Genomic DNA, 16,658 nt, shown 5'->3' with positions numbered 1-16,658 from the left:
AACCTTTCAAGTTTGTTCTCTCGTAAGTAATAAAACACAACGAGCTAGATGTTCTCTAGACTTAATCCATTTTGTTTCTGTTGTTTTGTTTTAGATTTGCATGTCTTTATAAATAGTACTAATTCTGTTAGGGTACTGCAGTGGGCCTCTATCAGTGGACAGGCAGAAAAAAATACCTGGGACTTTTATGTCCACTTCAGTCCACATCACATTTTACCTTTATGTAGTTCCCTATGTGAGGGGGTTATAGGAAAAGGACAGTCATGAGCAGGAGTCAATCAAACTGATTTCTTGTCTTTGCCACACTAATGCTTCTCAGAGGAACCCATCGGGAAAGAAGAGGAGAAGGGAAGAAAGAAGAGACAAAGGAAGAAGAGAAGAACCAAAGCACCATTCTGGAATGTGTTAGGGCCAGAGAATGGCATCAGGGACGTTGTCAGTACTCTGATGCAGTCACGCATGACTTATAGCAGTTTAATGCAGGCAATGAGTGGGGTGAGGCCAGGAGAAGGGGGTCCATCAATCTCCCATGCGTTGCAGCATTGTTACGGAACATTAATGAGGTTGGGCTGATGTAAAACCCATCCAAGCCATTATGGATTGGTAATAATCAGTTTCACAGGCACTGGGAATTTCTGAGCTATAATCTTAGTTCTTTTGCTAATGAGTGTTGCAATATGGGGACCATCATTTAACTTCTGAGTTTCAGTTTCCTGTCCTTAAAATGGGGCTGTTACTGACCTGCCTAACCCGGTGTCCAGAGGATTAATGTGTTAATGTTTGCAGAGCACTCCGAGCGCCTTGCACTAAGGCATGCTGTGCGGCATGATCTCCATTCATCCTTACAGAGCAGTTGGGAAATATTAGGACTATTATGTTTACTCCATCTAAAATGCATTTTCCTTCCCAGCATTTTACATTACCTCTGTTGCCCTAACCTGAAATCTAAAAGTAAAAAGGGGCCCACAGCAAGAGCACAATGGCGAAGTATGAGTATTCACATATTTTTTCCTTTCTTTAGCACAAGCATAACACTAGCTCTTCCAGCAGGAGGGAGACAGTAATTGCACTGTAAATTCTCACTTCATGAGCCTGGTGGTCAATCTCATCAGACGTGAAAAGAAAGTTCTACAATGGCACAATGACACCGTTGACACTTACATGCAATGATATTCCCATATCTGTTCTTCATTCTGTTCTCATCTTTCTTAGCCGAGTCCCATGGTGCAGACTGCCCTTCAAAGAAGCTCTAGAAGGAAGAGAAAGTGGCACTAAGAATTACAATTTTGTGCAGTAAACAGAGGGATAGTAACGACGAAGGATGTTCTTTACAAAAATGTAGAATAAGGGTCAAGAAGAAAAAAAATATCCACAGGAATGCGATAAAGGATTACTGAACTATTTTGCATCTCTTTTCTCTTTTTTTATGTTATGTTGAACCATCCTTGCATCCCTGGGATGAAGCCCACTTGGTCATGGTAGATTACTTTTTTGATGTGCTGTTGAATTCGGTTTGCTATTATTTTAGTGAGGATTTTTGCATCTATATTCATAAGGGATATTGCTCTGTAGTTTTCTTGTTTTGTTGTGTCCTTTCCTGGCTTTGGTTACTTTACATCTTAAATATTTCATTTAGCTTTTTCTAAACTTTGCTTTCCTTTAGTTAGTATCTTACAAACACAGGGATGCAGGAGGAAGAGTGAACCCATAACTGATCTGTACAGTCCAGTAAAAATGGTCACTTGCTCATCCCTATCCTATCTGAATATTCAATATACAGAAAAATTAACATTCTCTCAGTTTCTTGTATTAGCATTTTTTATATTCTTATACGAGATATAAAGATATCTTTTTTCCCCCAATTGCTAACTGAAAGGAGGTTATTTTTGGTTAAAACTGTGCAAGTAGGTAAGCTAAGACTTTATGACTTCAAGGTTAAAATCCTGTAATATACTCTGCCAGAGTTTTCTCTTCATTTTTAATGGAACTTCAGTGTTCGTTTATTTAAGGATTTGGCATTATTACACCTGGGGTCTTTAATCTTCAGGTTATTAGATGTATGTTTTTTTTTTCTGTTGAAGTTATAATGAAAATGTCCTCTATCAGTGGACAGGCAGAAAAAAAATACCTAGGACTTTTATGTCCATTTCAGTCCACATCACTTTTTACCTTTATGTAGTCCTCTATGTGAGGGGGTTATAGGAAAAGGACAGTCACGAGCAGGAGTCAATCAAACTGATTTCTTGTCTTTGCCACACTAATGCTTCTCAGAGGAACCCATCGGGAAAGAAGAGGAGAAGGGAAGGAAGAAGAGACAAAGGTAGAAGAGAAGAACCAAAGCACCATTCTGGAATGTGTTAGGGCCAGAGAATGGCATCAGGGACGTTGTCAGACATGCTCCAGCATGGCTTTCCAAGTTCTCTCTTCAGGACTGCAACTCTTCTTACTCCCCAGTCTCGAGCCTTCCTGGCCCCTTCCACCACTTACGATATTTTGTGACTCACCTGTGGCTTGACAGAATGTATTTATTCCTTTTTATGGGTCCAGCTCTCTGTCATTAGGTAAATTGCTCCTCAGCACTGCTGCAGTAGGACTAACTGTTCACCAGTTCAGGGGTCTCTGTGCTCCACTCTGCCTGCCTGCACGTCACCTGGCACCCTGACCATGTAGTGGACAGTGCTGGGCACCTGCTGTTGTCTCTGTGTCTGTCTCTGCCACCAGGCTGTGGACTCCCTGAGAGCTGGGACTGCATGTTTATCATTTTTGTTTATCTAGTGCCTATGCCTCATGGTAGAAATCCAATAATTAATCATTGAATGAATGAATGACTGCAGTGTGTGGTTACAGCATGCCTTGGTTTTGACTTCAAAATCAAGCTTTATTTCTGCAGCTTAAGTGTGTGAAGCATTCTAAGACTTGGAAAACCTGCTGGTTCACAGTTTGCAGTTTTCATTTCAGCACAGTTTGTAAAGTCCGTGTCTTTTGTGTGTGACCTGCTGGGTACTGATCCTATCACCACAGAGTCTGCCTCTCATCAGAGACTGGCTATAAAAGAGCCCAGTCCCAGGTCTGTCCTGCTCTCGGGCTGGAGAGCTCGTCCTTAGTACACCTCCAAACAAAATAGCAGGAGCAGACACCATTTTACAACATGTAAGAGTGAAAAGGTAGCACAACAAACCTAAGAGTTAAGAGGTTTAAACTGCCCATCTTAAGTTAAGGTCCCTTAGTTGTGATCACATGTGGTACTTTATTGTCATAATAATTTTTATGTTATATTCATCATTTGAAAAAAACATAGAGACGGGATGATCAGACATACTATATGCATAAGAATATATAGAGAATATTATTAGATTCACACTATGCATTGCTAGTTCAAGAGTAAAATAATGTTTAATATAGGACAAATACAAATAAAACATTTTCAGGTTATTAATAAATTAAGTCAATAAACACACTTGCAGTAAAAGTCACTAGTTAATTCCACCGAGAACAAGACCTTTATATAATCGGGATTTATTCAAACATGCAACTTTTATTCTGCTATACAATATGCATTTAAAAATATCTTCAGGGATTTTAGAGTCAGATACTCTTTTTCTGAATAGTGTCTTTGTTACTCTATGAATGACAATCATTTTACAGTTGGGTAATAACTATTATTTGACTTTCAACAATTTAATTCTACTTTGAGTTCATCATGATTTAATTATCAATTTTACTTCTTTCTGCCTTTTCCACCCATTTAAAAAGTTCTTGTTTTTTATAGGAAGAGGGAAGAAGGTAATTGACTTTGAGAGAAGACCCTGCAGTATTCCAGTAAACCTACAGCTTCAAGTCACAAAGAAAATGCTCCCAGATCACCTGATGAGCCAGAGTCCCTTCCCACTCTGGACAGAGGCTCTGCTGTGGGGAACCATGCCCATATCACAGCTGTGTTTCCTTAGCATTTGTGGTAATCATAGCACTGCCAATAGCCCTTGCATTTAAAAACAGTTATTTTAATTTTATTGTTTTCATTTAATTGGTGACCAGGAAACAGACACAATCAACAACTGAAATAATAACCCCTCTCATTCCATCTGGGCACAATAGGTCCCAGAGTGTTTTCACAAGGGTTGTGCCCAAGCGTTACCCATTTCTGAGTAGTAATTATGATGCTGCACATAATGAGTTGTAGTGGGCCTCAACAAGTGTCTGCAAGTGACTGAGCCATCATCTCAACTTGTGTAGAGCTGGGCACAGAGGGACGACCTTCCCACTTTATAGCTGAGGGACACGAGATGGAGATGGACACCTTGACAGCTCCTAATACAACCTGGGTCAGACCGTGATGCTTTCTCACTAATAATCCACTGCCCTTTCTCTACCACCCCTATCCTGACAATGACTTTGAGGAGAAAACAGTATTAAATCAACTTGAATACACATGGACAACAAGTGATTTCCATACCTAGATCTTATCTTCTTGTCTCTAAATGAAGGTTTACAACAGGAGAATATAAAAGATGTCAAGAAAACTTTTAAGTATTGATTACTTGTATAAAGTAGAAATTTTTCTTCTGATAATGTGTTCACTGCATGGACAAAGCAATCGTAGGAGCAGCTAGAGCTTTTGCAACGAGTCTCCTAGCTTCCTATCCAGGAATTATGTGAATAGTGAATGGCAAATGTATGTGTTTTTTTAGACAAAAGCAACACAAAACATGAGTTGCTCTAAGAAAAAGATCAGATAGCTAGTGCCTCCATAGATGAATGCCACAGGCTCCTGACTCCCTACGGATATGGTGACCGTGTCTTTCATTTTCTGGAAGTTTTGCTACCAATTATATAGCCAATCTGCCCATGAATACATTTGCATTATTAAGACCAGGTGTTTTTTATCCTTGGCTTGGAAAATAAGTAATATACTTATGGGAGCCCAGAGAAAGAGGGAAGGGCTTTCTAGTTTGTTTGCTTTGGCTTTTGTATCCTTTTGTTATAAAGATTTTTTAAATAACTTTTTTTCTAAGATGGATCCAGTTTAAAATGTTATGGCTTTTTGATAGCATATACTTTCAAAATATTTCAGAAAATATTTACCTTATAATTTAGACTCCCTCTTATGCTTGAAGTAGGACAAACGTCAACGTTTAAATTTCTAGTTAGAAAACACAGTATATCTATAGCTCCAGAGCCATTGGGTACTCAGAGAAGCCATGGCTGTTTCTCTGGTTGGAATTCTCAGAGCAAGCATAGTAACCTGGGCAGAAACACAGGTCTTCAGTGCCAGAGAATACTGTTTCATGTCTGGCATGGATGTGCAATGCCAGAGGTGGCAGACATACTTCCTTCTTCCTTCCCTGGAGAGACCGAGGCTGCACTAATGACCCTGTAAATCCACCTCTCCCCTTTTATTTTTCAGACCAAGATATGGGCATATAGGCACCAATAAACCCAGCAAAATATGCCTGAGGAAAGTCTGGGACCTTGGGTTATCTGTAATTTTGCTGTGCAATTACTCCTTTATGTCCTTTTTCACATAATTTTTGGCTTTTAAATATCTTTTAATAAATTAAGCAAAGTCAATGCACATTTATGAGATTTTCTCCCATGCATTTTTCTTTGGGCAAGAACAAAAGGTTCTTTAGCTATCATTTTTTATCTGTAAGAGGTCAAAAGTTATACATGTTCCTTTAAAATTACATAAATTGAATTATTAAATGCTTTGAGAAGAATTCTACTCTGAACCAATATTCTTGGGAAATAAGTAATCACCACATAATTTATGTCGTGTCTTGAGAAGAATGGTTATTATCAAATTTGTTGAAAGTAAGGCCAACCAGGTTTTGAGTCCTCCTGGTGCAGAGACAGAAAGAATTTCATTTCATGAAGGAGTCAGGATTTTCTGAGCACATGCCAACAACTAGCTTCTGGGCTCTCAGGAGAAACTGTGCTCATCTGCTTCTTGCATCTTTCTGTGCCTGACACAAACCCTTAAGGTCAAGTTTAAGCACGACCTCCAATTCCTCCCTCTACTTCTCACCTCATGAGTTTTTCCTCAACACAGTAAAGGCTCACTAAGCTCAAATTCAACCAAAGCTCAGGCATCATTTTGAAAAAGAGGCCCAGTGAGGGGGAACAGAAGGAATGGCTGAGGGAACCAGGGATAAAAACATCATTTAGCACCTGAGGACTTTCCATTCTGGGAGCGGCAACATAAGGACAAGCTCGGGAGGCAGATTATGATGGCCCAGGCTCCCAGTACGCTTTTTACAGGAGGAATTTTGAATACAGTATGCACATTTAGGCAATATTTAGTGTTTAGGGCAGATTTTTAATATGTAGGTACAATTTAACACACCAACTATGGACTTTCTATTATGAAAAAAAATACTTTATGTATTTTTGGGATTTAAGTTAATGGTCTCACTGCACCTTCTGTTAGAATTTTCATAAATATACTTATGCTTTTATTCTACTTAAAATGTAATTAAAGTGTTTCCTCTGACTGCCTTAGCTCATATATACTGAGAGAAGGCAGCAGACCTGGGAACCACTCTGAAAGAGTAATAAGTCTCTGAAACAATAAAAATGAAACCAGGCAAGCTCCAGTGAATACCAATGACTTCCCCACTTCAAGATGCTACACTCTCCATGGGCACAGAGCAGAAGGAAATTGAACATCCTGCATATTGTCATTTTTTTCCTGAATAGGAAACGTGTTTTTGTGATTCAATAACCTCCTCCCCCACCCCTCATACCACCATCATTTTCCACAGGATATAATTATACATCTCAGTTGCCCACCTCAAGAGAACGTTACTCCAAAATGATGCAGTCTGTTAAAATGCCAAAGCTCCCAGATATTAAAGAAGGAGGAAAATAAAAACCCCTATTCAACAGAAAAGCTGCCAGAGTGACAGGGACACAGGTCAAAGCTGTACATAATGTATGGTACATTTTCAGGCAGTGCAGGGTCAAGTTTTTTAGAATCTTCTAAAGTTGAATTGTTCCTCCCTTTCTCATATGAGTAAAATTGTCCAAAGTAACTAAAATCATCTCCCTGAAAGAAGGAAGATGAACTCACTGGGGCACGCACAGTCTCTGAACTTTCTTTGTTTTCTGCTCATACTTCCCTTCTGGTTCTTTGAAGCGCTGCATTTTATTAGGTCCATATAAACTATTTATTGCTACAACACTAAAGCAACCGGAGATACTTCACATTACCTTATGAGCCACAAAGTAGTAGAATGCCCCAGAAGTCCAGGCACAGTGGCTGTAGTGGTCACTGTCATTCTCCAGTGCCCTGGACAGAGGCAGTCAAAGGGAGCATGCGATGCTTCAAGGGCAAGAAATGCAGAGATTGGGTGCAAACAAGAACCTAGACACACAAACTGTGTGATTCTAAACAAACTGAGATCTAAATGTGAACACTCATTGATCCTTTTCAAGAGCTGCTAATCTGTGAACTCTTCAAATGGTCACATTTTATTGCAACTAATCCAATTTGAAATTTTGCAGCATTCATGAGGGTGATGATCTTGGCAATAAATGCCTTTACCTATAACCACATCTTTCTCTTTTCATAATGGAATTGATGTTTGCATCCTAATATATATATATCTCCTCTGTGTGTGTGTGTGTATGTGTGTATATATATATATATATGATGTTTTAGTGCCTAGAAACAGTCCCCCTGACATTCAGGGGGGTCCCTCAGTGAGTTCATTTTCCTTCATTAAGGGAAATGATCTTAGTCATTTTACATGCACAATTTTATTCATGTGAAAAGCAGAGGAAAAATTCAACTTCAGAAGTTTCTAAAAAACTTTACTCTGCACTGCCTGAAAACCTACTGTACATTATGTACAACCTTGACCTGTGTCTCTGTCATTCTGAGATTTGGGACATGTTTTTTATTCTACTGAAAATCACTCTGAACGAGGGATTTTATAAGTGATTTTTCACAGTAACATCATATATTTCCTGTTGATTAAGGGATGTTTTTGAAGCTGTCTCAGGTGGACATTTTTAATCCTGTTGCATAGATGAGGAAATTTAGGATCAAAGACACTGAGTGGCTCCCGAAATCACACAGCTGGTAAGCAGAAGAGCTGGGACCTGAGCCAAGGCCATTCCACTCTGAGCTCAGTGCTCCTCCCACCTGGCCACAAAGCTGGCCAAGAACCTCTTCTCTGTGCCCGCTGCAGTGCACTGTGCACGCGACATTCTAGTCACCCTGGCCATGAGTCCTAAGCCACCGAGCATCTCTGGTTACCACTTTTTATGGAATGAGCCAGTTCAGGGATACGGTCCTATCAACTGTCTGCACAGTGATTCATCCGGGCAATGCAAGAGGATATCCATCCTGGACGGACCCTCAGTTGATTTGTTTTTCTTTCTCTTTAAATTTGCCCAATTTCCAAAGCCCCGTTTCTTCCCATCTTCAGAATCACTGGGTCAGCACCCGCCAATGATGTAGTACATCCCTCAGGGGTAGTGAAGCAGGAACAAGTTGAGAACCACCAATCAAGTGGCCAGAGAGAGAAACATACCCTTCAAGTGAGTGACACAGGAAAAAGTCATGAAAACGGAAACCATGGAGCCTTCATTGTTGCCAAATGTTCCACAGACCAGGCCAGTGTTCCGTGGAACTATACAGACTGACACAGAGTAAGGCAGCTTTAAAAAGGGGATGGTTTCGACATAATTAGGGTGAGCATCATCATTAATTGTAAGAAGCAGAGGGCAGCTATTGGGGGATATTCCCCCCTTTCCTGGCCTTTGTACCCCAGAAAACAGCTTAATAACAGAGACCTCATCCTCAGCAATGCCCGAGGCTCCCTCTTGCCCGGGGTGTCTTCTCAGGGCTGATACCTCTGTCTTCCCACACTGTGATGAAGTTCTCAGCTTAGAGCTTTGGGGAGTCGCTGGTGCCCTGGCACTTGCCTGTGGAGGAGGCTCTCAAGGGCTTGTCACAAGGAGGATATTTGTGTGTATGAAGGTCAAAGGCTGTCATTTGCAGATTCTTTCTTCCTGGTGGAGTCTCTGCTGCTTGTTATGGAATGAGAACAGGTGTAGTGGAGGGGCTGGCCCACAGGGGTTTATAAGTGTTTACATTATTGTATAAAACTTGGTCAAAGCTTACTTTTTTGAGTTGGGCTTGAGTTGGGCATGGCCTATATCTTGATTATGGTGTACATCAATGAAATAATCAATCTTTGAAGATTCTGGAACTTGCATCTGCCCCACCCTCACTGCATTACCCTGGCAATCCCAAGGAGGTCACAGGAACTGGATGGAGATGTCAATGAGCAATCTGTCATAAGTCCCCCCAAAAGGACTGCTCTGTTTCAAAGGCAGTTGAGAGACTGATTCAATTTTTTTGCATACGTTTTCATAAGTCATGCCAGGCTTAAGTCCTCTCCCACGATTGCTACCCATGTTTCGGACAGAAAGCAATGTTCATTGCCCCCTGCCCCAGATATTACCAGACTTTGGGATACTAACACTAGTAGAGAGCTGTAATTTCCTCCCCTTGCGCCTGACTTGAAACACTGATTTGTCAGTGAGCTGGTGCAAAAGGTTTGCCCAGATCTTCAGAGACAGCAAGAGGTACCTCCTTGGAAAAAGGCATTCCGAAAGCATCCAGAGAGCAAATGGATACTCCTGTGGAAATCTTTCCTTCAGAGAGTAACCAGGAAAGCTGAGTGCCTACTTATCTCTGGCTGCACTGTCGCAGTAGCTTCCTCACTGGTTTCTTTGCTGTTCTCCAGTTTATGCACCTGTACCAGAGAGAGCTGTTATAAGCACAACAGGGCACCTGTCCCTTTCCTATTTGAAAACTGAGTGGGTCTCCCTATTGACGACATGGCCACCTGGAAATGTGAGACTCAACACAAGCCACACGCGCAGTATGCAGTAAGTGCTCAATGCAGGCTGTCCATTACTGGTCCTGCTCTAATAGTAAAGCTTGAGACCTTCGTGACAATACGTCCTTACTGACTCTGCTGCCAGTTTTTGTCCCCCTGATAATTTTTCCCAGTGTTTTCCTCCAGGAGCTGTATAACGTTCCTTCCTGGGTTCTGTACATATTTATAAGTGGGGTGGTTGTCTTATTCTTGCCCCTCTGTTTTTTTAAAGCACACATCATTTTCATGTTACTTCTTGGAGAGCTGTGAGTTTTTAAATGTCCTCACCTCAGAAATCAGAGCACATAAGCTCCGTTAAATATGATTGAAAATCTAAGGATACTTTTTTAGAGATGACAGGCTTAGAAATGAATAAATGTAGCAGAAAAAGGAATTTTAATGTGAAATTTGTGACTTTCGTTTTGACATCTATTAATTTATAAAACCCATCAGTCCCATTCCCAGGCTCTTCCTGAAATACCTAAGTCACAGTGATTAAAGATCAAAATGTAGAACAGAGGATTATTTTAGAAATTTTGAAAACAAGGTTAGAAATACATTTTCAAACAGTTTAGTGAAAAATAATTACATCTCAATTTATTCTGTCAGAAAGTTCAATGTCTACTTTTAAAGGCAAACATTTTTATGAAAAATTATAACCCAAAGTTATTTCTAGAGTCATAGAGGCTCTCCTTTTATTGACTGATTTTTAGCCAAATGTCATATCTTATTGAAGATTATGGAGACCATCACTTTTGAGTTACATAGACTACTTCCTGGGAGGTAAGTCTTGGCATTCAGCCTTAGCCTATGGGCATGAGGAGGAGATTCCAAACTTAGTCAAAACAACGAGCCTGGCACCAGGAACAGAGCAGAAATCCGGGCAGAGCGGAAGTTTCCACACGTTGCTGGTTACATCTGTAGAGTCAGAGGTATGGCCTCCCTTGGGAATCCTGAAATAACCAACTCATCTCTCAAGACAGAGAGAACATCTTACTGTAGACCTGGGGTGGAATGCCTTAGTCACCTGCACGCACTCCCTGGAAACTGTTATTCATTTGTTAATGTGCTTTGGTGTTGGGGAGCTGCAAGTAGCAGAAAGGAAAGAGGAAACAAGACTCCTCAGAGGCAAGGTGCAAGGACAGCGAGAAGGGATCTGCAGCAGTTCACCAGGGCTTTCCACGTCCTCCCACGTGTGCACCAGCTTTCCCTTAGCCCCTCCCTACTGCTAAGTTGTCTAACCCTTTAACTCTTGTATATTTCAATACATTTACAAGACTTGCAAATGGCACTTCACATTACTACAAGAAAACTGATAACTCCCACCTCAGGTAAAGATAACAGAAAAAGTAGATACAATGAAAAGGAAAAACTGATAACTCCCACCTCAGGTAAAGATAACAGAAAAAGTAGATACAATGAAAAGGAAACCACAGTATTAAATTCCAGCCTGACAGGACTGCTCAGCCCTGTTCTGAGCCTGAGGCCTATTCTTTGGCTAAGAGAGACACAAAAGAAGCTTAGCCCCAAACCAAGGTTTGCTGATGCATCAAAAGGATTGAAAGATGACTAACTGAAAGGCAATCACTGTCTCACCCTGGAATTCAGCGCTGCTGGTTCCTCCTAAAATCACACTGGAAGTCATCAGTAGTCAGGAGCTCACATGTGGGAAAAACCGAATTCACCATTCGTCTCACTTGGTTCAGAACACAAGGTGTTGAAGAGGGAAAAGAACAGGAACTAGGACCAGAAGATTAGGGTTTAAATCCCAGCTCGAACTGATTCCTAACTCTGTGACCACCAGTTAAAGTGCTGAAATTGTTTTTTTACTTTTTACAATAGGATTGCTATAATTAAATTATTTAATGAGATTGCTTTTTGTATTAAAATCAATGAATGTCAGTGGAAAAAATCATGTAGAACTTATACATATAAAGTGCCACTGAATTTATATGTTATTAGTATGGTGTGTATAACTTGTAGAACGTCTGTGGAAATGCACACAGCATTATAGCCACAAATATCTACATCCTTCCTAGACTATCAGCTCCATGAGGAGAAGACCTGAGTCTCTCTGCAAATCCTTGGCACCTAGCATCTACCTGGAACACATGAGGAGCTCTGTAACTATTCATGAATAAATGAATGACAATCATAAATCAGAAGATTCATACATCATAAATGTCTTTCAATGTGATATTTTTGAGGCCTGGTTCTTTTAAAAAGTTTTAAAAATTATATACTCACATCTAGTTTTAAATAAATTACTATCATGTTTGAGAAAATAATACCGAAAAGGCACATTTTATATAGAGGGCATTATACTCAGAATTTAAAAATTCCTCTAATGTTCTACAGTATAGTTTTTTTCTTTTTCCCTTCAGAATCACAATCTGCTGAAAGGATAACAATTAGTTTAAGTGAACCGAGGTCAGATGCTAAAAGAAAGTAGCCAAAGCTTGTATTTAGAATCTGCTGATGCTTTAAAAAATGAAGAGTTGGCCCCAATTCAAGGAACCAGATATTAGATTAAAACCTTGGGGCACATGGTTCGATTTTTTTATTTAGAACTACAAGGTTTGGGATTAAACTAAAAATAAGATGCTTCATGCTATTAGATGTACTGCCTTAAAACATTTTAGAGAAGGCAATAGAGATGAAAGTATATGAAAGTAAACTTGAGGGTCAATTTTGAAATGTAAAGAACAAAGATCTAATGCCCTTGGAGGACCTATGTTATCATCTCCATCCTAAACCAGAATGAACTTTCACACACTATCTAGAGCAGGGGTCCTCAAACTCTTTAAACAGGAGGCCAGTTCACTGTCCCTCAGACGGTTGGAGAGCGCGCACTGTGGGCCTGGGACGAGTCGGCTGCTAAGCAGGACAGGCAGCTGCGGCAAAAACACCTGGTGGGCCGGATAAATGTCCTAGGTGGGTGGCATGTGGCCTGCAGACCGTAGTTTGAGGACGTCTGACCTAAAGACTATTGTTTCAGCAAAGAAAACTCCTGAAAGGGAATTTAAATTTTTGCCAAGAAGTATACTAAGGAAAAACTTTGGCTCAAAAGATTCTGATTACATAAGAATTCTTTTAGTGAAATCATAATAAACTGTCGATTCAGTAGTATTAATAAGGACAGATAACATTAATAATAACACAAGATAACAGTATAACACACTCACTATGTTCCAAATACTGTGCTAAGTTTTACCTCAAATATCTCATAGATGTCAGCTTGTTAACTGATATGAATCCTTCACTAATTTTCTCATTACAGCTATAACTTATGCTTGTGAAAAGAGACCCCAGCACCTTTTTAAATTAAGGTTAACCTTATTATTATCATCATCAGTGAGTTAAGGAATTCTTATGTTGATAACCAGTAACTTTGAAATAAATTTTAAATTATACCAAAGAAAACTGGATAGCCACACACAGAAGAAACATAAACCCTACCTCTTACCAATCACAAAAATTAATTCAAGGTGGATAAAAGACTTAGATATAAGGCATGAAACCATAAGAATTCTAGAGAAAAATGTAGGAAAAACTCTTCTAGATATCAGCCTAGGCAAAGAATTTATGAAAAAAACCAAACAAACCCAACGGCAATCATAGAAACACAAAAATTTTAAAATGGGGTTTAAACTAAAAAGCTTCTGCACAGCTAAGGAAACAATCAACAGAGCAAATAGATAATCTACAGAATGGGAGAAAATATTTGCAAGCTACACATCCAATAAAGGATTAATAACCAGAATTCACAGAGAACGCAAATGAATCAGCAAGGAAAAACCAAACAACCCTATTAAAAAGTGGGCAAAAGACATGAACAGAGGCTTCTCAAAAGAAGAAAGACAAAATGGTCAATAAACATATGAAAAAATGCTCAACATCACTGATCAGAGAAATGCAAATTAAAATCACGAGATACCACTTTATACCAGTTAGAATGACATTTGTTCAAAAGTCCAAAAACAATAGATCATGATGTGGATGCAGACAGAAAGGAATGCTTATATACTGTTGGTGGGACTACAAATTAGTACAACCTCTATGGAAAAAAGTATGGACATTCCTCAAAGAACTAAAAGTAGACCTACCACTTGATCCAGCAATCCCATTGCTGTGTATTTACCCAAAGGAAAATAAGTCATTTTATCAAAAAGACACCTATACTCAAATGTTTATAGCAGCACAATTCACAATTGCAAAGATGGGGAATCAACTCAAGTGCCTATCAGTACACGAATGGATTAATAAAATGTGGTATATGTATACCATGGAGTACTACTCAGCCATAAAAAAGATAAAGTAACACCTTTTGCAACAATCTAGATGGAACTGGAGACCATTCTCCTAAGTATCGCAAAAATGGAAAAACAAACACTATATGTACTCACCATTAAATTGGAACTAACCGATGAGCATACCATGTGCACAGAGGGAAGTAAATCTCAGTGGAAAGCGACTAGGGGGGAGAGGGGTGGGGGTGAAGCGAGGGGAATAAACCAACCTAATGGGTACTATGAACACTATTTGGGTGATGAGTACACCTATGGCTAGGACTAAAGCATTACAGAAATGATCCATATAACTTAAAATATTTGTAACACCTTAATATTTTGAAATTAAAAAAGAAGAGCTTTTTAAAAACTTATTTTGAAGTAATTAAAGAGTCACAGGAAGCTGCAAAGGTAGTATGCAGACGTTCCATGTGTTCCTCAGTTTTCCCCAATGATTACACCTTGCATAACTATACACTAGGAAACTGAAATTGGTACAGTGTGTGGGTATTGTTCCATACCATTTTATCTCAAGTGCAGATTTTTATAGCTACCACCCCAGTCAAATACAGAAGTAACCCTTCACCACCAAGAGCTCCAGCATCCACTAGTCTATTCTTCATCTCTACAATTTCTACACCACTTCAAGAAGATCCTATAAATCAAATCATGACGTATTGGCTTTCTTCCTGAGCACAATGCCCTTGTGATCCAACCAAATTTTCTCATGTAGCAATAGTTTGGCCCTTTTAACGGCTGAGTAATATTCCATGGTTTGGATGTACCATAGTTTGTTTATCCATTCCCTGATGGAAGAACAATTTGACTGTCTCCAGTTTTTCGCTATTACAGAAAAAGCTGTTAGGGATATTTATTTACAGAGTTTGCGGGGATGTAAGTTTTCACTTCTTTGGGATAAATGCCCAGGACTGCTACTACTGGGTCATACGGTAAATCTATGTTGAGTGTTTTAAGAACTGCCAGACTCTTTTTCACAATGGCCACATCGATTCATAATCTCACCAGCAGCTTATGAGCAATCCAGTTTCTCTGCATCCTTACCAGCATTTGGTATTTTCCTACTTTTGTTTTAGTTGTTGTAATGTGTGGTGATGATACCTCATTGTGGTCATAATTTGCATTATCCTAATGACTCACAATGTTGACTGCGTGTTTATTCAAATATCCTCTTTGGTGAAGTGCCTTTCAGGTCTTTGCCCATTTTCTAATTGTATTATTTTTGCTAAGTTTCAGAGTTCTTTATATTTTCTAGATATCAGTCCTTTGTCAGATATGTGGTTGCAAAATATTTTTTCCATTCTTTAGCTTGTCTTTTCATCCTCTTAAGAGTGTCTTTCACAGCAAAAGTTTTAAATTTTGAAGACCAATTTCTTGATCTTTTTTCCTTTATGGATTGTGCTTTTAGTGTGATGGCTGAGAATTCTTCAGCAGGCCTGAGGTCCTGGAAAAATAACTTTTATTTGATTTAAAGCCTGCAAAAGTCTGTAATGTCTCATAATTAAATTACTAAATTGGGTAGTAACTGACAGTGAATAATCAACACTGACTCAGTGATCACAGTGTCAGTATCAGTACTTAGTAAGTCAGGAGATGCTTTTCTTAAATGCATCTGTGGACCACCAGCAGGCAGGCTCCCCCGGGTGACCCTTAGTGTCCTCTTCCCCACTTCGCTTCTACCTCTAACTGAACAAACTGGGATGTGGCACCTTTTCCCAGTGTCACTGAAAGCTTCCTGCATCCCCTGGAGAAAGGTCAGGTTGCTGAAAGGGCTGAGGCAAAGGAGGCTGCTGATTCGCAGTTTACGGAGCAGTCAAACTCCCCAAACAGCCCACAGGGGTCCCAGCCGCTTAGAAGGTGCTCAAGAGCCACGTCCTCTTGATGGCAGGGGTGTCTGTTGCTATAGGACAGGCTGCTGAACGGATTTGGTAGTCAGTAAAGTAATCCCTGCAACAAGCAGCCTACTGTAGGGGGAAGAGGAGAGAACAGGAACAAAACAGTTCTAGAGGAAGACAGCAGAGTGGAGGAGACCTTTGTGGATCAGCCAGGATGTGCAGGAGCCCAAGGGCGTACCAATGAATGAACAGGAAGGGCTGAGGAAGAGCAGGAGAAGCTAAGAAATCAGCTAAGATTTCAGAAGCTAAGAAATCAGAAATCAGCTAAGAAATCATGCTCTCTCAAAGGAGAGCACGAAAGCATGGATGTTACCGTATGTACCAAATACAGGGCCTGATGACAGCTGTCTTCTACACCTGCCATGTTCCAGCTTCTGTGGGATATCACGCCCCTTGAGCAGGGGACCCATCCTTCGCCTGCCTTGCCAAGTTAATCTATTATAACTCACTGAAATCTCTCTCTTCCATGTATTTTCTTCTTTAGTCACCATTGCTCTTTTTTCCCTCCAAAATTCAACTGTAGCTATTAGTACTGCCACTTAAGTTTTCTTCACACATCTGAT

General features: G+C 39.9%; 1 protein-coding gene across 6 annotated transcripts in view; it reads right to left on the bottom strand.

Moving 5' to 3' along the window:
• The window catches only part of PTPRM (protein tyrosine phosphatase receptor type M), a 790,604-nt gene that overhangs the window by 108,842 nt on the left and 665,104 nt on the right, over positions 1-16,658 (bottom strand). For all 6 annotated transcript variants that reach the window (XM_012745929.2, XM_012745922.2, XM_012745925.2 and 3 more), the window contains one exon: positions 1,162-1,249. In XM_012745929.2, the coding sequence (XP_012601383.1) occupies positions 1,162-1,249 (88 nt within the window). The remainder of the gene's footprint in view (positions 1-1,161; positions 1,250-16,658) is intronic.

The sequence above is a fragment of the Microcebus murinus genome, chromosome 17 (genome assembly GCF_040939455.1).
Source record: "Microcebus murinus isolate Inina chromosome 17, M.murinus_Inina_mat1.0, whole genome shotgun sequence".
Taxonomy (NCBI): domain Eukaryota; kingdom Metazoa; phylum Chordata; class Mammalia; order Primates; family Cheirogaleidae; genus Microcebus; species Microcebus murinus.
This window is presented reverse-complemented; position numbering and strand designations above follow the sequence as displayed.